Source organism: Cyclopterus lumpus, chromosome 9, assembly GCF_009769545.1.
Source record: "Cyclopterus lumpus isolate fCycLum1 chromosome 9, fCycLum1.pri, whole genome shotgun sequence".
In the NCBI taxonomy this organism is placed as follows: domain Eukaryota; kingdom Metazoa; phylum Chordata; class Actinopteri; order Perciformes; family Cyclopteridae; genus Cyclopterus; species Cyclopterus lumpus.
Genome location: NC_046974.1, coordinates 1,823,984 through 1,847,500, shown reverse-complemented (window position 1 = coordinate 1,847,500; position 23,517 = coordinate 1,823,984). Strand labels below are relative to the sequence as shown.

General features: G+C 44.0%; 1 protein-coding gene across 1 annotated transcript in view; it reads left to right on the top strand.

Moving 5' to 3' along the window:
• The window catches only part of znf608 (zinc finger protein 608), a 43,015-nt gene that overhangs the window by 234 nt on the left and 19,264 nt on the right, over positions 1-23,517 (top strand). The window contains 1 exon segment of the mRNA XM_034540717.1: positions 185-1,236. Coding sequence (XP_034396608.1) covers positions 185-1,236 — 1,052 coding nt within the window.

Below are 23,517 nucleotides of genomic sequence, written 5' to 3'. Positions count from 1 at the left end.
CACAACACTGTATAAGGACGTTATTATTATTATTGTTATTATTATTATTATTATTATTATTATTATATACAAAAGACACAATAGAATATATTATTGTATTTTCTCATTTCGCAGTATTTCTGGGGTGTGTTTTTTGATAGTTGTGTTCTTTTGATACATAAATGTGTATTTATTTGTGTTTCAGAGGGGACCGTGCACCTGACCCCCAGCTGTCAGTCAGCCTGTGCGCGTGGCGGACCGGGCCGGATCCAGACCTCACTGCGGCGGGCTGGCGAGGACCTGAATGCTGATTCTAGAGACCGACAAAGGACGCGAGGAGAGGAGGAGATGGACCGCTTCCTGAGAGCCGGGGAGAGCGGAGGGATGACGGACCGCACCTCCTCCTCCGTCTTCACCTCCTCCTCAGGCGACAGACACGCGGCCCTGCCCTCGCTCCAGACCCGGGGACCCGGGTCGGAGGCGAGGAGATCCGAGCATAAACGCAGCCGAGCCGGTCGGGAGGGGCGAGAGGACCCGGAGGCGGAGGAACAGTGCGCGGCTGCAGGAGCGGTGCGCGTCGGGCTCGGTGCGCAGCGGCGTCGGGAGGCTCAAGGACGCGGCGTCGGTGGAGAAGGTCTGGAGGAGATGCTGTCAGCGGTCAGCAGGGACGCGGACGGCGGCGTCAACGACAACAACAACAACAACAACAACAACAACAACGGCGTCTGCGAGGTGCCCACGGCCTCTCCTGCGACATGCGCCAGAGGCAAGGAGGAGAGGAAGGGGAAGAACGTGATCCGGGGCTGGAAGAGGGACCGGGACCGGGACAGGGAGTGGGACCGGGACCGGGACCGGGACCGGGACCGAAACAGGGACAGGGACTGGGACAGGGACGCCGCTCCTCTTCCTCCTCCCGCCCGGACGAGGAAAGAGAAGCCCGCCGATGGCTCGTCTCCTCCTCCTCCTCCTCCTCCTCCTCCTCCTCCGCCTCCTCCTCCTCCTCCTCCCTCCGCCGTCTTCCTCCCGTCGCGCGCCCTGCCCGAGCATCCTCTCTTCCCTGACGGCGCCGGACTCTGCCACTGCGCCGCGCCGGAGCCCCGGATCCCGGGAGATAACGGCGACATTACCGACGTCAACAACAACAACAACAGCAGCAGCGGGCTGGATTGTGGAGCTCGAAGCGGCGGCGGCGCGCTTGTTGTCGGGCGGCAGCATGACGACACGCCGGCGGCCAAGAAGCACCGAGGAGCCGAGAAGGTAAGCGGCGTTTGTTGTCTGGAGGCCGAGGTGAGAGTGAAGGAAGAGCCGACGGGCCCTGAACACAACCCCGTCCCACCTGCAGCCGCTCAGGTACAGGTGGAGACATTACCGCACATGTGTGTGTTTGATATATATATATATTATATATATAATATATCTATATTCAGAGCGCACGGTGGAGGCAGGTGCAGGTGTGAAGGCCACAAAGAAGCCTGAAGATGGAGAAGCTCTTTATTCCCTTTTGTTGTTGCAGCTGCTGATATTTAACACGCTGATGGACACAGATAGGGAGAGGAGGAGGAGAGGAGGAGGAGAGGAGGAGGAGGAGGAGGAGAGAGGAGGAGGAGGAGAGGAGGAGGAGGAGAGGAGAGGAGGAGGAGGAGGAGGAGAGGAGGAGGAGGAGGAGGAGAGGAGGAGGAGGAGATGAGGAGGAGGAGGAGAGAGGAGGAGGAGGAGAGGAGGAGGAGGAGAGGAGAGGAGGAGGAGGAGATGAGGAGGAGGAGGAGGAGGAGGAGGAGGAGGAGATGGATGCCTCCCTCCTCTCCTCTCCTCCTCCTCCTCTCCTCCTCCTCCAGAGAAAGAGAACAACTCTTCAGGTGCAACTCAAACAAAGAATGTAAATATTCTGCTTTTTACATCTTTTTGTTGTTGCTTTGTTTTTTCTTCTAATTTATTAGTGAAATCGGGACTAATTTTAAAATAAAAGCCATAAACCTGCAGGTGGACTGGAGGAGCTTCTCTTTAGGATGTTTACATCGGTCCTCCACATCTGGAGAGACAAAGTAGAGAGGATGAAGAAACAGATGGAGGAGCTTTTATTAGTTATTATTTCATTGAGGAGACGAGGCGGAGCTTCATCCTCTTCCTGTGTCCTTCTCTCCTTCTCTCCTCCTTATCTCCTCCTGCATCCTTCTCTCCTCCTGTATCCTTCTCTCCTCCTTCTCTCCTCCTGTATCCTTCTCTCCTTCTCTCCTCCTTCTCTCCTCCTGTATCCTTCTCTCCTCCTTCTCTCCTCCTGTATCCTTCTCTCCTCCTGTATCCTCCTCTCCTCCTTCTCTCATCCTTCTCTCCTCCTGTATCCTTCTCTCCTCCTGCATTCTCCTCTCCTCCTGCATCCTTCTCTCCTCATGCATCCTCCTCTCCTCTATCTTCCTCTCCTCCTGCATCCTCCTCTGGTATCCTTCTCTCCTCCTGCATCCTTCTCTGGTATCCTCCTCTCCTCCTGCATCCTCCTCTCCTCCTGCATCCTTCTCTCCTCCTGCATCATCCTCTCCTCTATCTTCCTCTCCTCCTGCATCATTCTCTCCTCCTGCATTCTCCTCTCCTCCTGCATCCTTCTCTCCTTCTGCATCCTCCTCTCCTCTATCTTCCTCTCCTCCTGCATCCTCCTCTCCTCCTGCATCCTCCTCTGGTATCATCCTCTCCTCCTGCACCCTTCTCTCCTCATGCATCCTCCACTCCTCTATCTTCCTCTCCTCATGCATCCTTCTCTCCTCTATCTTCCTCTCCTCCTGCATCCTTCTCTGCTCCTGCATCCTCCTCTCCTCTATCTTCCTCTCCTCATGCATCCTTCTCTCCTCCTGCATCCTTCTCTGGTATCCTCCTCTCCTCCTGCATCCTTCTCTGGTATCCTCCTCTCCTCCTGCATCCTCCTCTCCTCTATCTTCCTCTCCTCATGCATCCTTCTCTCCTCCTGCATCCTTCTCTGGTATCCTTCTCTCCTCATGCATCCTTCTCTCCTCCTGCATCCTCCTCTGGTATCCTTCTCTCCTCATGCATCCTTCTCTCCTCCTGCATCCTCCTCTGGTATCCTCCTCTCCTCCTGCATCCTTCTCTCCTCCTGTATCCTTCTCTCCTCATGCATCCTCCTCTCCTCTATCTTCCTCTCCTCCTGCATCCTCCTCTCCTCCTGCATCCTTCTCTGGTATCCTCCTCTCCTCCTGCACCCTTCTCTCCTCATGCATCCTCCACTCCTCTATCTTCCTCTCCTCATGCATCCTTCTCTCCTCCTGTATCCTTCTCTCCTCATGCATCCTCCTCTCCTCTATCTTCCTCTCCTCCTGCATCCTCCTCTCCTCCTGCATCCTCCTCTGGTATCCTTCTCTCCTCATGCATCCTTCTCTCCTCCTGCATCCTCCTCTGGTATCCTCCTCTCCTCCTGCATCCTTCTCTCCTCCTGTATCCTTCTCTCCTCATGCATCCTCCTCTCCTCTATCTTCCTCTCCTCCTGCATCCTCCTCTCCTCCTGCATCCTTCTCTGGTATCCTCCTCTCCTCCTGCACCCTTCTCTCCTCATGCATCCTCCTCTCCTCTATCTTCCTCTCCTCATGCATCCTTCTCTCCTCCTGCATCCTTCTCTGGTATCCTCCTCTCCTCCTGCATCCTCCTCTGGTATCCTTCTCTCCTCCTGCATCCTCCTCTGGTATCCTTCTCTCCTCCTGCATCCTCCTCTGGTATCCTTCTCTCCTCCTGCATCCTCCTCTGGTATCCTTCTCTCCTCCTGCATCCTCCTCTGGTATCCTTCTCTCCTCATGCATCCTTCTCTCCTCCTGCATCCTCCTCTGGTATCCTTCTCTCCTCCTGCATCCTCCTCTGGTATCCTTCTCTCCTCCTGCATCCTCCTCTGGTATCCTCCTCTCCTCCTGCATCCTTCTCTCCTCCTGTATCCTTCTCTCCTCATGCATCCTCCTCCTGCATTCTCCTCTCCTCCTGCATCCTTCTCTCCTTCTGCATCCTCCTCTCCTCTATCTTCCTCTCCTCATGCATCCTTCTCTCCTCCTGCATCCTTCTCTCCTCCTGCATCCTTCTCTCCTCATGCATCCTTCTCTCCTCCTGCATCCTTCTCTGGTATCTTCCTCTCCTCCTGCATCCTTCTCTCCTCATGCATCCTTCTCTCCTCCTGCATCCTTCTCTCCTTATGCATCCTCCTCTCCTCTATCTTCCTCTCCTCATGCATCCTTCTCTCCTCCTGCATCCTCCTCTGGTATCCTCCTCTCCTCCTGCATCCTTCTCTCCTCCTGCATCCTTCTCTCCTCATGCATCCTCCTCTCCTCCTGCATCCTTCTCTCCTCATGCATCCTTCTCTCCTCCTGCATCCTTCTCTCCTCCTGCATCCTTCTCTCCTCCTGCATCCTTCTCTGGTATCTTCCTCTCCTCCTGCATCCTTCTCTCCTCCTGCATCCTTCTCTCCTCCTGCATCATTCTCTCCTCCTGCATCCTTCTCTCCTTCTGTATCCTCCTCTCCTCATGCATCCTTCTCTCCTCCTGCATCATTCTCTCCTCCTGCATCCTTCTCTCCTCATGCATCCTCCTAATGTATCCTTCTCTCCTCCTGCATCCTTCTCTCCTTCTGTATCCTCCTCTCTATCTTCCTCTCCTCATGCATCCTCCTCTCCTCTTGTATCCTCCTCTCCTCTATCTTCCTCTCCTCCTGCATCCTTCTCTCCTTCTGTATCCTCCTCTCCTCTATCTTCCTCTCCTCCTGCATCCTCCTCTCCTCCTGCATCCTTCTCTCCTCTATCCTCCTCTCCTCTATCTTCCTCTCCTCCTGCATCCTTCTCTCCTTCTGCATCCTCCTCTCCTCTATCTTCCTCTCCTCCTGCATCCTTCTCTCCTTCTGTATCCTCCTCTCCTCTATCTTCCTCTCCTCCTGCATCCTCCTCTCCTCCTGCATCCTTCTCTCCTCTATCCTCCTCTCCTCTATCTTCCTCTCCTCCTGCATCCTTCTCTCCTTCTGCATCCTCCTCTCCTCTATCTTCCTCTCCTCCTGCAAAACTTTTAATGAACTCAAAAGTTTTGACTCATAAGTGGACAAGAAGTGAAAAGGTTCCTTAAGGAGAAGGAAGTAAGATGACCTCGTTAAGGAGGAAGGAGAGAAGAAGAGGAGGAAGGAGAGGAGAGGAGAGGAGGAAGGAGAGAAGGAGGAAGAAGAGAAGGTGAGGAGGAAAAGAGGAAAGGAGGAGAGGAGGAAGGAGAGAAGGTGAGGAGGAGAGGAGGAAAGGAGGAGAGGAGGAGAGGAGGAAGGAGAGAAGGTGAGGAGGAGAGGAGGAGAGGAGGAAGGAGAGAAAGTGAGGAGGAGAGGAGGAGAGGAGGAGAGGAGGAAGGAGAGAAGGTGAGGAGGAGAGTAGGAAAGGAGGAGAGGAGGAGAGAAGGAGAGGAGGAGAGGAGGAAGGAGAGAAGGTGAGAAGGAGAGAAGGTGAGGAGGAGAGAAGGTGAGGAGGAGAGTAGGAAAGGAGGAGAGGAGGAGAGAAGGAGAGGAGGAGAGGAGGAGAGGAGGAGAGGAGGAAGGAGAGAAGGTGAGGAGGAGAGGAGGAGAGGAGGAGAGGAGGAGAGGAGAAAGGAGAGAAGGTGAGGAGGAGAGTAGGAAAGGAGGAGAGGAGGAGAGAAGGAGAGGAGGAGAGGAGGAAGGAGAGAAGGTGAGAAGGAGAGAAGGTGAGGAGGAGAGAAGGTGAGGAGGAGAGTAGGAAAGGAGGAGAGGAGGAGAGGAGGAGAGGAGGAGAGGAGGAAGGAGAGAAGGTGAGAAGGAGAGAAGGTGAGGAGGAGAGAAGGTGAGGAGGAGAGTAGGAAAGGAGGAGAGGAGGAGAGAAGGAGAGGAGGAGAGGAGGTGAGGAGGAGAGGAGGAGAGGAGGAGAGGAGGAAGGAGAGAAGGTGAGGAGGAGAGAAGGTGAGGAGGAGAGTAGGAAAGGAGGAGAGGAGGAGAGAAGGAGAGAGAGGAGGTGGTACAAAGTGTCTTCTGGCCTTTTGCACCATAACAACACATTTAATAAAATAAACAGTTGGGTCGCGATTACGCAATTATTATTATTATTATTATTATTATTGCTTCACATACTGTGAATAATAATGTATTCTAGACATTAAGGTTTATTTTTTACTTAAATCACAAGCAGCTTTATATTGAAGCGTCGCACCAGTGATTGACAGTTGGTCAACGTGAACGCCCCCTCGCAGCCGATTGGTTGAACGTCGTCTTTTTGAAACGAAGCTCTGCGTGTTTATTATTTATTTTTCAATCGAACACTTTTTAATACATACGTTACACTTTCGTTCCTATTTTGGAAGATTGAAACGAATCCATTCAAGTCACGAGTGAGATTTCTTTATGATGCGTTTAATTTAAATTGAATCCAAACTGTATTAAGTGGAGGAGCCTGAACACCACACGCAGCTTATGAATCAGGTTTAATTAGAGAGAACCACGTATTAATTACATTTTACAGAGCCGGCCGAGGCCCTCTGAGCACATCCGGTGGAATAGATCTGCTTTTATTTAACAATACGAGCTCGGAGCTTTTAAACTTGATGTTCTTCCATTTTATATCTACACTTACAGTGAGGGTGTGTTGGGTGACCTACACTCAGACGGTCCCTGAACGCACCTTGTCTTAGTGTTCAGCAGCTGGTTCCAGACCGCTCTCATGGAGGCCGAACACAATCTCTTGGTTCGTGCACACAAATGTTTTTGAAGCCTTGTGTTCTGCGTTTTGGTCGTTGCCATCTTGTTTTCTTGCAACCAGTGAACAGGAAGTGACCACATGTGGACTAGGTGATTGACAGGTCTCAATCACCCTGTAGCTCCGCCCCTAAAGTATCCCCTGCTTTATGGTCTGTTTGACTCCAAATGACCATAATTTACTAAGCCTGAACGCATCATGAGAACGTTATCATTTACCTTCAGTACTCATGTTCACTGAGAAGAGCCTGAACGCATCATGAGAACGTTATCATTTACCTTCAGTACTCATGTTCACTGAGCGGAGCCTGAACGCATCATGAGAACGTTATCATTTACCTTCAGTACTCATGTTCACTGAGAAGAGCCTGAACGCATCATGAGAACGTTATCATTTACCTTCAGTACTCATGTTCACTGAGAAGAGCCTGAACGCATCATGAGAACATTATCATTTACCTTCAGTACTCATGTTCACTGAGAAGAGCCTGAACGCATCATGAGAACGTTATCATTTACCTTCAGTACTCATGTTCGCTGAGAAGAGCCTGAACGCATCATGAGAACGTTATCATTTACCTTCAGTACTCATGTTCGCTGAGCAGAGCCTGAACGCATCATGAGAACGTTATCATTTACCTTCAGTACTCATGTTCGCTGAGCAGAGCCTGAACGCATCATGAGAACGTTATCATTTACCTTCAGTACTCATGTTCACTGAGCGGAGCCTGAACGCATCATGAGAACGTTATCATTTACCTTCAGTACTCATGTTCGCTGAGCAGAGCCTGAACGCATCATGAGAACGTTATCGTTTACCTTCAGTACTCATGTTCACTGAGCGGAGCCTGAACGCATCATGAGAACGTTATCATTTACCTTCAGTACTCATGTTCACTGAGAAGAGCCTGAACGCATCATGAGAACGTTATCATTTACCTTCAGTACTCATGTTCACTGAGAAGAGCCTGAACGCATCATGAGAACGTTATCATTTACCTTCAGTACTCATGTTCGCTGAGCAGAGCCTGAACGCATCATGAGAACGTTATCATTTACCTTCAGTACTCATGTTCGCTGAGCAGAGCCTGAACGCATCATGAGAACGTTATCATTTACCTTCAGTACTCATGTTCACTGAGCGGAGCCTGAACGCATCATGAGAACGTTATCATTTACCTTCAGCCAGTACTCATGTTCACTGAGCGGAGCCTGAACGCATCATGAGAACATTATCATTTACCTTCAGCCAGTAATCATGTTCACTGAGCGGAGCCTGAACGCATCATGAGAACATTATCATTTACCTTCAGTACTCATGTTCACTGAAAGGAGCCTGAACGCATCATGAGAACGTCATCATTTACCTTCAGCAAGTACTCATGTTCACTGAGCGGAGCCTGAACGCATCATGAGAACGTTATCATTTACCTTCAGCCAGTACTCATGTTCACTGAGCGGAGCCTGAACGCATCATGAGAACATTATCATTTACCTTCAGCCAGTAATCATGTTCACTGAGCGGAGCCTGAACGCATCATGAGAACATTATCATTTACCTTCAGTACTCATGTTCACTGAAAGGAGCCTGAACGCATCATGAGAACGTCATCATTTACCTTCAGCAAGTACTCATGTTCACTGAGCGCAGCCTGAACGCATCATGAGAACGTTATCATTTACCTTCAGCCAGTACTCATGTTCACTAAGCGCAGCCTGAACGCATCATGAGAACGTTATCATTTACCTTCAGTACTCATGTTCACTGAGAGGAGCCTGAACACATCATGAGAACTTTCTTTTTTTGCGTCGTCAACTAGATCCTCTTAGTTTGTTCTTGTTGAATCGAACAGTTATTATAATAATTATGTTGTTGTACCCAGAAGGCAAGGCTTCTTTATTAATCTATAACATTATAAAGTCAATGCACACGGCTTTATGGAACAGCAAAGCAGTTCAGTTACTTACAAAACAAGCAATAAAAAAGATTTTAATCAATTTAAATAAATGTAAAAATTGGCTGACATGAAATAAAATACATTAAATGAGAAATAATACACAAATGGACTAGATGAGACCAAAGCAGTAATAAGTTATCTTAAACGCAACAAAGGAAACACAGTTTACAGTTATGAGATTATTGATATCTTTACATCATAAGACTCTTAGTGCATTATTTAATTACATCATTATGGGCTCTTTATAATGAACTTTGTTTCATTCAGTGTGCAAACAGTGAGATTAATAATAATATTGGCGTCATAACATAATTAACTATTCTTCACAACGATCATTCAATTAAAACCAATATGTTTCATTCGAAGACTCTAACACACAATCACATAAATGATATCCATGTCTTCATGGGGTCAGAAGATGCTTCCCTTCCTGCAGAGGAAGTTGAGAGGAATCTGAGAGGAAGCGGAGAGGAAGCTGAGAGGAAGCTGAGAGGAAGCTGAGAGGAAGCTCAGAGGAAGCTGAGAGGAAGCTCAGAGGAAGCTGAGAGGAAGCTCAGAGGAAGCTGAGAGGAAGCTGAGAGGAAGCTCAGAGGAAGCTGAGAGGAAGCTCAGAGGAAGCTCAGAGGAAGCTGAGAGGAAGCTCAGAGGAAGCTGAGAGGAAGCTCAGAGGAAGCTGAGAGGAAGCTGAGAGGAAGCAGCTCAGAGGAAGCTGAGAGGAAGCTCAGAGGAAGCTGAGAGGAAGCTGAGAGGAAGCTCAGAGGAAGCTCAGAGGAAGCAGCTCAGAGGAAGCTCAGAGGAAGCTCAGAGGAAGCTCAGAGGAAGCAGCTCAGAGGAAGCTCAGAGGAAGCTCAGAGGAAGCTGAGAGGAAGCTCAGAGGAAGCTGAGAGGATCTCTGAACAAAGATAGAAAATTATTATTCAAGCAGTTTTTTAACGTGTTGATTCGACTGACAGTTGGCTGTGAAATTATGTATTTAAATAGCATGAAACCAATTTCAATGATGTTTTAGGACTGAATGTCGCGTCAAGACAACAAGAAGGTGTTGACAGATTGACTTTGACTAATATTTAAAAGTCAGACACGAACACCACGAATCTCTCTGATTATGAACGTTTAGTATAAAATGTTAGTTCTACATTTTTAACTTTATGGATGGAACATATTTTTGGACACTTCTGGGCAATTGCCTTTCAGAATATCAATAAGTAATCAAACCAGGGGGATGCAATATATCACGTAATCTACATATGTTTATAGCAGAAGCAGAAGTTCTTTCAAAAACAACAATATGAAAGAACCTTGAAGCCCTCACAAGGAAGTCTATGAACTCAATAATGTTTGTTTATTAGAACCTTTTTATTCAGCGCGTTATCATCTGACGAAGGTCAGCGGTTCATCAGCGGGATTCAAACCCACGAGTCCAGTCTGCTCCCGAATCAGCACCAGAACTGAAACCAGAACCAGAACTGAAACCAGAACCAACAACGAAACCAGAACTAAAACCAGAACAAGAACCAAAACCAGAACTAAAACCCGGAACCAAAACCAGAACCAGAACCAGAACCAAAACCAAAACCAGAACTAAAACCAGAACCAGAACCAGAACCAGAAGCAGAACCAGAACCAGAACCAGAAGCAGAACCAGAACCAGAAGCAGAACCAGAACCAGAACCAGAACCAGAAGCAGAACCAGAACCAAAACCAGAACCAAAACCAAAACCAGAACCAGAACTAGAACCAAAACCAGAATGTGTGATTGAGGTTTGCCGAGACGATGTGAGACTGAGTCATCACAGCTCCCCAAGGAGAGCCTCAGGGGGTCAAACACCGGTCACTCTGCAGAGTGTGTGTGTATGTGTGTGTATGTGTGTGTGTGAGAGTGTGTGTGAGAGTGTGTGTGAGAGTGTGTGTGTGTGTGTGTGAGAGTGTGTGTGTGTGAGTGTGTGTGTGTGTGTGTATGTGTGTGTGTGTGTATGTGTGTGTGTGAGAGTGTGTGTGTGTGTATGTGTGTGTGTGTGAGAGTGTGTGTGAGAGTGTGTGTGTGTGTGTGTGTGTGTATGTGTGTGTGTGTATGTGTGTGTGTGAGAGAGTGTGTGTGTGTGTGTGTGTGTGTGTGTGAGAGAGTGTGTGTGTATATGTGTGTGAGAGTGTGTGTGTGTGTGTTTAAACATGACGATAAATTAAGTGGAATAAGTACTTGATTTAAAAAGACCGACCACAAGGGGACAGGAGGATATTTCTAATCGGGGGAATTGAAACTGCCGGAGAGCAGCGAGGCAGAAGGGAAGAATCAGGTCCTTTTAAATCATATAAAGACGTTATTTACATATAATATATCATTTGTATCGTCCATAGTAGATTATCAGTGTGTTTTCTCTTCCACCTCCAGAACCCTTCAAAGGCGTAAAGGTCCAAAACCCCAAAACATCCAGTTAACTGTGAGGAGAGAGAAACGACACATTTGAGCTGCTGGAACAAAAATGTTGCCAATTTGTACGTAAAAAAGCACAAATATGTATCAAAAAGTTGCGATTTAATCCCCTGATTGATAAAAACAACTCTTGTGAGCTCGACCAGCCCAGTTCACATCCATTGGGTTCTTGTGGAGGCAGAACCACTACACACAGAACGAATGAAACACCTTTAATGAACACCGAGATAGTGGCGTGGAATTCAGGATCGACGAAGGCCACCTATGTGGGGCCGGGCGAGGGGGATGGGGCTGGGCGAGGGGGGGGGGGGCCGGGCGAGGGGGGGGGGGGGCAACCAACAGAACCCGGCTCCCTGTGCATGGAACCAATAGCTTTGTTGGCTCTTTGTCCTATTTATCATCTGACATCTTGGTAATTAAATAGACTTTTGGAGTGTAGTGTGCTGACATCTTTGGAAGATATATGTGGCTGAATACCTTCGATATTAGAAACAAGAGAGGTTACTTCATGTTCTCTGGGAACTTGTCTTCGGATGGCGTTTGGGAGAACCTTGTTTTGAATTCAGAAGCAGAATTAATTTTGCTTCCGACTCACAAATGAGCCCGGCGCGATGTGTTCAGGGCCGTCCTTATTCCAGGTGACGGGAGGACCGCGAACAGCCTCGGAGGAGCATTTCTTCTCGTTGTTGGGGAGTAATTTTACTAAAGTAGAGAAGCATCAATTTAAAGCTGCAGCTCCAACGTCGGAGTTACAGAGCAGACTTTGATCCACCGGCCGTGATTGACGGGAGATTATTGGATGGAAACACGATCAGACCAGCAGAAGGCAGACGGAGCTTCAGAGGTTTTGACAAAATGAGCAGGTGACCTTGAACGTCTCTTCCTCTCCTGACCTCATCAGGATGTTCCTCTCGTCGTCCTCAGGAAAACATTGAGATGGAGATCTGAAGCTTTTAATCCTGAACATGCAGATATTAATTTGTTGAATTTGAACAAACAAGATGTGACTGTTCTTTTACCAATTTGAGTGTCGTGTATAAGGGGCACATTGTGCTGCTGTTCTTCTCCTAAACGTAACCGTGTGGTGACGTTGCCTGAACATAAAGTTTATTAAGTTTATTTTAAAAAAGACTGTAGTTACGTAACGATGCATGAAATGCAGGAATTGTATCACGTGACTTCTGTACTTCAGTAACTTTTGTTCCTTCAACACAAACGAAGATCTGTTTTCTAAACCTAACTAAGTAGTTGTATTTGTGTTTCGTGTTCCGACCTTCGTGTTTCGTGTTTCGTGCTTCGTTCTTAGGGCTTTGTGTTTTATGTTTCGTGCTTCGTGTTTTATGTTTCGTGTTTCGTGCTTCATGCTTCGTTCTTAGGGCTTCGTGTTTTATGTTTCGTGCTTCGTGTTTTATGTTTTGTGTTTTGTGTTTTGTTCTTCGTGCTTCGTGCTTCGTGTTTTATGTTTCGTGCTTCGTGTTTTTTCGTGTTTTATGTTTCGTGTTTTATGTTTCGTGTTTTATGTTTCGTGTTTTATGTTTCGTGTTTTATGTTTCGTGTTTTATGTTTCGTGTTTTATGTTTCGTGTTTCGTGTTTTGTGTTTTGTGTTTTGTTCTTCGTGTTTTATGTTTTGTGCTTCGTGTTTTTTCGTGTTTTATGTTTCGTGCTTCGTGTTTTTTCGTGTTTTATGTTTCGTGTTTTATGTTTTGTGTTTTGTTCTTCGTGTTTTGTTCTTCATGTTTCGTGTTTTGTTCTTCGTGTTTCGTGTTTCGTGCTTCGTGCTTCATGTTTTATGTTTCGTGTTTCGTGCTTCGTGCTTCATGTTTTGTTCTTCGTGTTTTGTTCTTCGTGTTTTGTTCTTCGTGCTTCGTGTTTTATGTTTCGTGTTTCGTGCTTCGTGCTTCATGTTTTGTTCTTCGTGTTTCGTGTTTTGTTCTTCGTGCTTCGTGTTTTATGTTTCATGTTTTGTTCTTCGTGTTTTGTTCTTCGTGCTTCGTGTTTTATGTTTCGTGTTTTGTTCTTCGTGCTTCGCCGCCGGAAGGAAATCGCTGTCGCTGCCTTCCAAGAATCGTCTCTCTGCGCTGTTCATATATTTCATTCCACAGCTTCCCCCTGACTCCCAGCTCCGCTCCCCGTCTCAAAGCACACGAAGGGCTCTTTCATCTCTGCCGATCAGAGCCGAGCAGAATAAACGAGGATGATTTAGTGGAGCTGTGGTTAAAAAGCTTCTTCACAGCGGGAGGAAGTGAAAAGAAGATGTCTGTTAGTCAGTGGGAGCTACTATCCACAACTAGTGTGTTTATAGAAAGAGAAATACAACTCAAGGGTTTTGTGTCATGATGAGACACAAACTTTTTAATGATGGGTTTTTTTATGGCACAACTGGTTTCAGAACGGCCTTTTTGCTCAAAATAGTTCAGCTGATACTCTGATGGTCAATGAAGAGACTCATTCAGGTTGAGAGGCGACAAGTTACGACCCTCAGCATCGTGTTCCTATGACAACTAAACTACTAGTTGGGTTTAGACGACTAAACTACTAGTTAGGTTTAGACGACTAAACTACTAGTTAGGTTTAGGAAAAGATGGTGGTTTGGGTTAAAATAACCAGAGAGGTGCCGTTACTGAAATACGTAAGTTACGTGATAAATAAATCAGCGTTGACTTCTTGTTTTCACACGGGGAGGATAATTAATTAGCAAATATGTGAATGAACGTCCTCATGCTGATGGAGAACATCATCTGGGTGCTTTGGGGTTCCTTCAGAACATACTTGCTGTTCATGTCTGCGTGAGCAGGAACTCGACTTGTGTTGCAGGAAACACGATAAAAGAGGAGCGACCTTTTCACAAGACATCAGATGAACTGCTGCACGGGGTTTTATTAGACGGAGCCCGCAGTCACATCTGGGCTTGAGTTATTAAAGATAGCATTCACTATGTTGTCAGAAACGTGTCAGTTAGTCTCCAGCCATCCCACAGATGTCCCCGCAGTACCCTGATCGGGTCCCTCGTACATCCCAGGCGTCCCTGGTGGGTGCATCAGCTGCCATGTTGGAAGCCTGCGATGTCTCGGCCGCTTTGTAATGACGTCGTTATGAAAACGCTGCATGTGAACGCACGCGACTCGGGGAGCTTCGTTCACGCGGAATCGGTCCACCGGCATGATTCTGGTGTCGGTGAGGGGAAAGAAAAGTGGTTGTTGGTTTTCACGTGTTTTAGCAGAAGCGGGAGTTATTATGGCAGTGAGTAATGTCACGCCATTAGAGCTCGTCTTTCAATAGGAAGTTAAGTGGTGTGTGTGAGTGTGTGTGTGTGTGTGTGTGTGTGTGTGTGTGTGTGACGCTGTGGGGAGAGAAATAGAGAGACAAAATGGACAAAAAAAAGATGGCTACCATTCGCAAAAGAACACAAACACACACAGATTGTCTGCACACACACACACACACACACTCACTCACACACACACACACACACACACACACTCACATCACTCACACACACACACACACACACACACACACACACACACACACACAATGCTTCCTCTTTCAGCGGCCTGACAATAAAGATAGGGATGATTTCTGTCTGGGGGGGAAAAACTGTCGGTGTGGCTGCTCACTGGAGGATTTAATAGGAGGGGAGGAGGAAGAGGAGAGGACAAGAAGAAAGGGAAGGAGGAGAAAAATCAGGCGCAGGAAATAGAGGGGAGAAAGGAGGAAGAGGGACATAGAAACAGGTTTAAAATTGAGAAAATAAAAAAATAGAGAGTCGACAGGAAGGGTTTGGAAGGAAAGGGGGATGAGAGGAAGAGAACAGGGGGGAAGATGGGAGAGCAAATAGAGAAAAATATGAGGAAGATAAAAAGAATGAGGAAGCGAGGTCAGGCAGGAAAGAGAACAGAACCAGGTAAAATAAAGGAGGAGTAATAAGGTATGGGACATTTGAGAGGGAAATGATGACAAAAAATAACATGAAAAGAGAGGAAGATGAGAGGAAAAGAAGGCAGGAGAAGAAAATGACGGAAATAGGAAGAAGAAATAATAGTGGATGCGATGGAAGGGAGGTAAGAAAGATAGAGCTATAGGTACAAGAGGAGAGGAGCAAAGGGAGAACTGCAGAGGGATGACTGTTGGAAATAAGGTTTAGGAGGAGGGAGAGGAAAGGAAGGAAAGGACATGAAGGACAAGACAAAGGAAGAGAAACGGGGGAGGAGAGAGGGGGGTGAGATGAGGGGAGAAGAGGAAGGGAAGGAACAGGACAGGGAGGAAGAGAGGATGGAGAGAAAGACAGGAAGGAAGGCATGGAGGAATAGAGATGATGAGGTGAATTAAGATGGATGAAAAAACATACAAATGAATAGATGGACGATGAAAAGATGGATGTTAAAGATGGATGAATAGACGTATGAAAAGATGGATGAAAAGATGGATGAATAGACGGATGAAAAGATGATGAAAAAGATGGATGAATAGACGGATGAAAAGGATGGATGAAATAGACGGATGAAATAGACGGAGGTAAAGATGGATGAGAGATGGATGTAAAGATGGATGATAGACGGATAAAAAGATGGATGAATAGACGGATGTAAAGATGGATGAATAGACGGATGAATAGACCGGATGTAAAGATGGATGAGAAGATGGATGTAAGATGGATGAATAGACGGATGTAAAGATGGATGAATAGAACGGATGAATAGATGGATGAATAGACGATGAATAGACGGATGTAAAGATGGATGAGTAAGATGGATGTAAAGATGGATGAGAAGATGGATGGATGAATAGATGGATGAATAGATGGATGTAAAGATGGAGTGAATAGATGCTGAATAGATGGATGAATAGATGGATGAATAGACGGATGAAATAACGGATGTAAAGATGGATGTAAAGATGGATAATAGACGGATGAAAAGATGGATGAATAGACGGATGAAAAGATGGATGATAGACGGATGAAAAGATGGATGAATAGACGGATGTAAAGATGGATGAAAAGATGGATGAATAGACGGATGAAAAGATGGATGAATAGACGGATGTAAAGATGGATGAATAGACGTATGAACAGATTGGATGAAACAGATGGATGAAACAGATGGATGAAGAGACGGATGAATAGAACGATGTAAAGATGGATGAATAGGATGGATGAATAGACGGATGAATAGACGGATGTAAAGATGGGTGAATAGATGATAATAGACGGATGTAAAGATGGATGAAAAGATGGATGAGATAGACGGATGAAAAGATGGATGAATAGAGCGAGATGTAAAGATGGATGAGAAGATGGATGTAAGATGGATGAATAGATGGATGTAAATGACGGATGAATAGACGGATGAATAGACGGATGAATAGACGGATGAATAGACGGATGAATAGACGGATGAATAGACGGATGAATAGACGGATGAATAGACGGATGTAAAGATGGATGGATGTAAAGATGGATGAATAGATGGATGAATAGACGGATGAATAGACGGATGAATAGACGGATGAATAGACGGATGAATAGAACGGATGAATAGGATGGTATGAATAGACGGATGAGATAGACGGATGAATAGACGGATGAATAGACGGATGAATAGAAGGATGAATAGATTGGATGGATATAGACGGATGAAATAGACGGATGAATAGACGGATGAATAGACGGATGAAATAAAAAGGATGAATAGAACGGATGAATAGACGGATGAATAGACGGATGAATAGACGGATGAATAGACGGATGAATAGAAGGATGAATAGACGGATGAATAGAATGATGAATAGATGGATGAATAGACGGATGAATAGAACGGATGAATAGACGGATGAATAGACGGATTGAATAGAAGGATGAATAGATGGATGAATAGATGGATGTAAAGACGGATGAATAGACGGATGATATAGACGGATGAATAGACGGATGAACAGATGGATGAACAGATGGATGAATAGACGGATGAATAGATGGATGAATAGACGGATGAATAGATGGATGAATAGGACGGATGAATAGACGGATAGAACAGATAGATGAATAGATGGATGAATAGACGGATGAATAGACGGTATGAATAGACGGATGAATAGACGGATGAATAGAAGGATGAATAGATGGATGAATAGATGGATGAACAGATGGATGAATAGATGGATGAATAGATGGATGGATGAATAGATGGATGAATAGATGGATGAATAGATGGATGAATAGATGGATGAACAGACGGATGAATAGACGGATGAACAGATTGGATGAATAGATGGGACGTAAAGACGAAAAGCATAACAACTGGAGTTGAAGAAATGTTGTTTAATTTTAGAATTCAGAGGCGGTATGAACAGAATCACATTAATTTAAAAAGAGAAACAACAGAAGTCACCTCTTTTCTCTCCGGCTGCTGAGTGGATTTAAGGGTTAATGTCATGTGTTTTGCCTTCAGAGTCACCGTGGTGGCACCTTCACTAAGAACAGATTTGAGTTGTTTATGTTTCTGTGACTGAATGAAGACGTCTGATTTCCTCTGAACGCGTCTCATACAGTTCCTCCGTCTGGGGCCAAGGCTCCGCCTTTTACTTTAAACTCCCACGTTTGTTGCACTGGAAATAATGCTGCAATCATTTTTAAGGTCCCGCCCACTTTTCTAACGGTGCTTCGGAAAGTCCCAAAACGTTTCCAAAGTATATATATATATATATATATTAATAGTTCCTTTTATATACTACATCTTGATGCTAAGCAGCTTTATATTTACGAACATATATCTATTATATTTACGAACATATATCTCCATCTTGATGCTAAGCTAAGCTAAACAGCTTTATATTTACGAATATATATCTCCATCTTGATGCTAAGCTAACCAGCTTTATATTTACGAATATATATCTCCATCTTGATGCTAAGCTAACCAGCTTTATATTTACTAACATATATCTACATCTTGATGCTAAGCTAAGCAGCTTAATATTTACGAACATATATCTCCATCTTGATGCTAAGCTAAGCAGCTTTATATTTATGAACATATATCTCCATCTTGATGCTAAGCTAAGCTAATTAGCTTTATATTTACTAACATATATCTACATCTTGATGCTAAGGCTAAGCTAAGCAGCTTAATATTTACAAACATATATCTACATCTTGATGCTAAAGCTAAGGCAGCTTTATATTTATGAACATATATCTCCATCTTGATGCTAAGCTAAGCTAATTAGCTTTATATTTACTAACATATATCTACATCTTGATGCTAAGCTAAGCTAAGCAGCTTAATATTTACAAACATATATCTACATCTTGATGCTAAGCTAAGCAGCTTTATATTTATGAACATATATCTCCATCTTGATGCTAAGCTAAGCTAATCAGCTTTATATTTACTAACATATATCTACATCTTGATGCTAAGCTAAGCTAAGCAGCTTAATATTTACAAACATATATCTACATCTTGATGCTAAGCTAAGCAGCTTTATATTTATGAACATATATCTCCATCTTGATGCTAAGCTAAGCTAAGCAGCTTAATATTTACAAACATATATCTACATCTTGATGCTAAGCTAAGCAGCTTTATATTTATGAACATATATCTCCATCTTGATGCTAAGCTAAGGTAACCAGCTTTATATTTACTAACATATATCTCCATCTTGATGCTAAGCTAAGCTAAACAGCTTTATATTTACTAACATATATCTCCATCTTGATGCTAAGCTAAGCTAAGCAGCTTAATATTTACAAACATATATCTACATCTTGATGCTAAGCTAAGCAGCTTTATATTTACGAACATATATCTCCATCTTGATGCTAAGCTAAGCAGCTTTATATTTATGAACATATATCTCCATCTTGATGCTAAGCTAAGCAGCTTTATATTTATGAACATATATCTCCATCTTGATGCTAAGCTAAGCTAAACAGCTTTATATTTACTAACATATATCTCCATCTTGATGCTAAGCTAAGCTAAGCAGCTTAATATTTACAAACATATATCTACATCTTGATGCTAAGCTAAACAGCTTTATATTTACTAACATATATCTCCATCTTGATGCTAAGCTAAGCTAAGCAGCTTAATATTTACAAACATATATCTCCATCTTGATGCTAAGCTAAGCAGCTTTATATTTACTAACATATATCTCCATCTTGATGCTAAGCTAAGCAGCTTAATATTTACAAACATATATCTCCATCTTGATGCTAAGCTAAGCAGCTTTATATTTATGAACATATATCTCCATCTTGATGCTAAGCTAAGCAGCTTAATATTTACAAACATATATCTCCATCTTGATGCTAAGCTAACCAGCTTTATATTTACTAACATATATCTGCATCTCTCTGAAGCTGCAGTTCAGCTGTGTTTTTCTGTGTTTTGTAGTTGTTGTTGTTTTATGAACAGTGAGAAAAGATGATTTGTTTGAAGCGTTCGACACCCAAGGGAGCCGCCTTGGGTGTGCTTTTATTATTGTTGCTGCGTTGTTATTCTGGGTGTCTGAGGGCGGAGAGAGGCGTTTACTGCCTCACAGAAAACACCGGGGATCGGGGCTTCTTTTTCTTTTCTAGTTAATTTGCTTTGTGGTTTGGTGGAAGGAGTCCTGGGTGGTTTTGGTGTCTCCAGACGGATCAGGAGACACTCTCGCTTTAATTGTTCAGCCTGTGTTCATAGGACAGATATTCAACCTCAGCTCCCATAAAACATCTCTAATAAACTGTGTCGGCAAAACACAGACAGTCAGGCCTTTAAGGACAAAATGTCCCCATTGAAACCATAATGTTTGATCACTGCAGCGTCAAATCCTACATTAATTATAGCAGGCTGTATGTATGTATATATATATATATATATATATATATATATACACATACTGTATATATACAGCAGTTTTTTGAGGGGGACAAGTGGGATTATTATTTATTTATAATATATATTTATTCTAAAAATGCATTGACGTGTCCAGGACTGTGGGGGGCTTCTTCACTACAAACTGGGCGTTATGGTCAGGACTGAAGTGAAATGGGAAATAATAAATGCATGATATTCTTTATGGCAGTGTGCTCTCAGGCCTTCTGTAAAGCGAGGCCGGAGGGTTAACCAGGTGACCTCTGCCGTGACCTCTACCATAGAGGAAACCAGCAGAGGGCTTTCTAAGGAAAAGCACAACTTCTCTATCTGTGAGGAACGATTGATCCTCGTGATGAAAAAGGAAGAAGCAGAACTCCTTCAACTGGGAAACCGAATGTGTATTTATAGACTACTTTTTTTATTATTAATTTAACTGGGAATCGCTGCCAGGGGATTTCCCAGTTAAGCGATGTATCTGTCAAGTCCGTAATCTTTATTGAGTCCTGCTGCTCTCTCAGCAGAGTTACATCCCAGAGCTGTTGGAATTGGCGACTCGGTATTTCATTACGCGTTACCACACGGCGACGGCGGTCGAGATCAATCCACGCTTTGAAAAGTTGTGAGAGAAGAAGAAATAAAACCCTCCGCGGTGTTCTTCGTTTCGTGTGTACGAGACGCTGCAGGAGGCGGGAACGTGGCGCGGTTCTCTCCGGTTCTCCGGTTCTCCGGTTCTCCGGTTCTCCGGTTCTGCGGCCTCGGTTCCACTTCCACGTCTCCGCGGACTCATTTTGCATCCCGTCTCCATGTATTCATTCAGAAACAGGAAGGTTCCTCTTTGTTTATGTTGGAAATGGATTAGACCCGAGGCCGAGGACCCCTAAATGGAGCCGGGACCCCCGACTGTGTGTTTATAGTATAACAGTGTTTTATCATAATCATACCTTGTTATCGGCATTCAATACTAAGCTATTTAAATAAGAAGGGTGCAGTGAGCAGGGTGGCCGTGCCGCTGCCTGTTCATAAACACACCAATAACAATATCAACACTGTCTGCCAACGGCATGATAATCACCATACAAGCTAATCAAATTCATGTTTTTATTATTATTTTTGTATTTTTTATTTACTGAGAGAAAACATCTTCTGCCTCCAGTTATCCATTCACTACCATATGTTGTATTCATGTTCATCAACCAACAATTTCACGACCCCCCTTTAGTACCTATGCGTCCCCCTCGGGGCCACGGACCCCCGTTGAAGACCTCTATTAAACGGTTCTATGTTTACATGAAAACAGTCTTTTCAAAATAAAATAAACCTTTGTTAGGTTTTAGTTAAGTTGGGTTGAGGTTTGGGTTTAACTAAACTCATAATGTAGAAATGAAAGTTGAAGTATTGACAGCTAAATGTACTTTATGTTCTAGTTAGTTTTAAAGTGTTATATTCATCATGTTATCGTAAAGTTGAGCTAATTTAACTCCTTTAAATACGACCCTCTTCCTTCTGGTGTTAATCTAAAACACTTTCTGTTCGGTTTGAGCCTCCAAAGACGTTCTGGAGGTAAAACTTTGTTTAGTTGTGTTCCTGTAATAAAACACCAAATACCAGAACGTCCCTCAGAGCTTCAGGCTGAAGAAATAACTATTTATTCCTCTCACACTTCAAAAGGGACAAATCCTTGTAGAATACGTTCTGTTGCAGTAAATATAATAATATAATAAACAATGAGAATAACTTCCAGGTTTCCCTTAAATGTCTCGTTAAAGCTGAACTGACTTCAACAGAATACTAATCTCATTTCACGCGTCAACACAGAAAATATTTGTATGTGTTGTAGTTGTACTGGATGAGCTCCAGTCGCGCCTTATTATTATTATTATTATGGAGAGATGGAGAGATTCAATTCAGTTTATTTTCTACAGACGTATTTGTTCAGCAGGTCCCAGGCATCAGACACCTCCAGGTCCAATGGACCCTATGAGACGTGAAGTCACAACGACTCCGGGCAGGAAGCAGAGTTAATAAGGTGCAATGGAGAGATGTAAATTCATCCATAAGGAGAGAGAGAAGAGGAGATAGGTGCTCAGTGTATCCTAAAACATCCCCAGCAGCCTATAAGCCTATAGCAGCATATCAAGGGGCTGGACCAGGGCAAACCTGATTCAGCCCTAACTATAAGGACTATTAAAGAGGAAAGTCTTAAGTCTATTCTTAAATGGGGTGACTGTGTCTGCCTCCCGGACTGAAAGTGGAAGCTGGTTCCATAAAAGAGGAGCTTGATAACTGAAGGCTCTTGCTCCCATCCTACTTTTTAGGACTCTAGGAACCACAAGTAGCCCCACATTTAGTGAGCGCAGCTCTCTAGTGGGGCAATATGGTACTACAAGCTCCTTAAGATATGATGGTGCATCACCAATCAAGGCTTTGTAGGTGAGGAGAAGAATTTTAAATGTGATTCTTGATTTTACAGGGAGCCAGTGCAGAGCAGCTAATACAGGAGTAATGTGATCTCTTTTCTTAGTTTTTGTGAGTACACGAGCTGCAGCATTCTGGATCAACTGGAGGGATTTAAGAGACTTATTAGAGCAGCCTGATAATAAGGAGTTGCAGTAATCTAGTCTGGAAGTAACAAACGCGTGAACCAGCTTTTCTGCATCTTTTTGAGACAAGATGTGCCTGATTTTTGAAATGTTACTTAGATGAAAAAATGCAATCCTTGAGATTTGCTTAACGTGGAAGTTAAAGGACAAGTCTCGGTCAAAGATAACTAGAGATTCTTTACATGGTGTTGGATGCCAGGGAAATGGATGGAGAGATGGAGGGATGAGATGGAGGGATGGAGAGATGGAGGGATGGAGGTGTTCTGGGTGCCGTTGACAGATGTTCAGCTGTCACTCAACACGCGGATGTAATAATGAATTCGGTGACATTTGGGGAAAATGTCTCGTCAGACGGAGCGATGCAACATCCAGATAATCAGATGGATTCTGTGATATTAAAATGACTTTTTCTCAGCACTGAAGCTACATTTCAGTACGTTTAGTGGAACTTTTATCTTCGTTATTAACTCTTAATGTCGTCTCTCTCTATTATCTTTGTTTTCATCAACTTATCTTCATTTTTATTTACATATAAAAGTATCTATGTTGTTATTAGCATATCTTCGTTGTTTTAACGTTTCTTAGTTGTTAATAATACACTCAAGTTGTAATTAATATACGTTAATTGGTCTTATCTTCATTGATATTGATATATTAGTGGTGCTACACACATGCTAGTGATTATCTTTATTTTAATTATCTTATCTTTATCATTAGTTTATCTTCATTGCTATAAACACATCTTAGTTGTTATTAATGTTTTGTAGCTGTTATTAATGTTTCTTAGTCATTTTTATTAGCACATTTTAGTTGTTAATAACACATTTGAGTTATTAACACATTTGAGTTGTTATTAGCATATATTAGTGGTTGTCTTCATTGTAATGATCTTATCTTTGTTGTTGTTAGTTCATCTTCGTTGTTATAAACATATCCTAATTGTTATTAACGTTTCATAGTGATTCA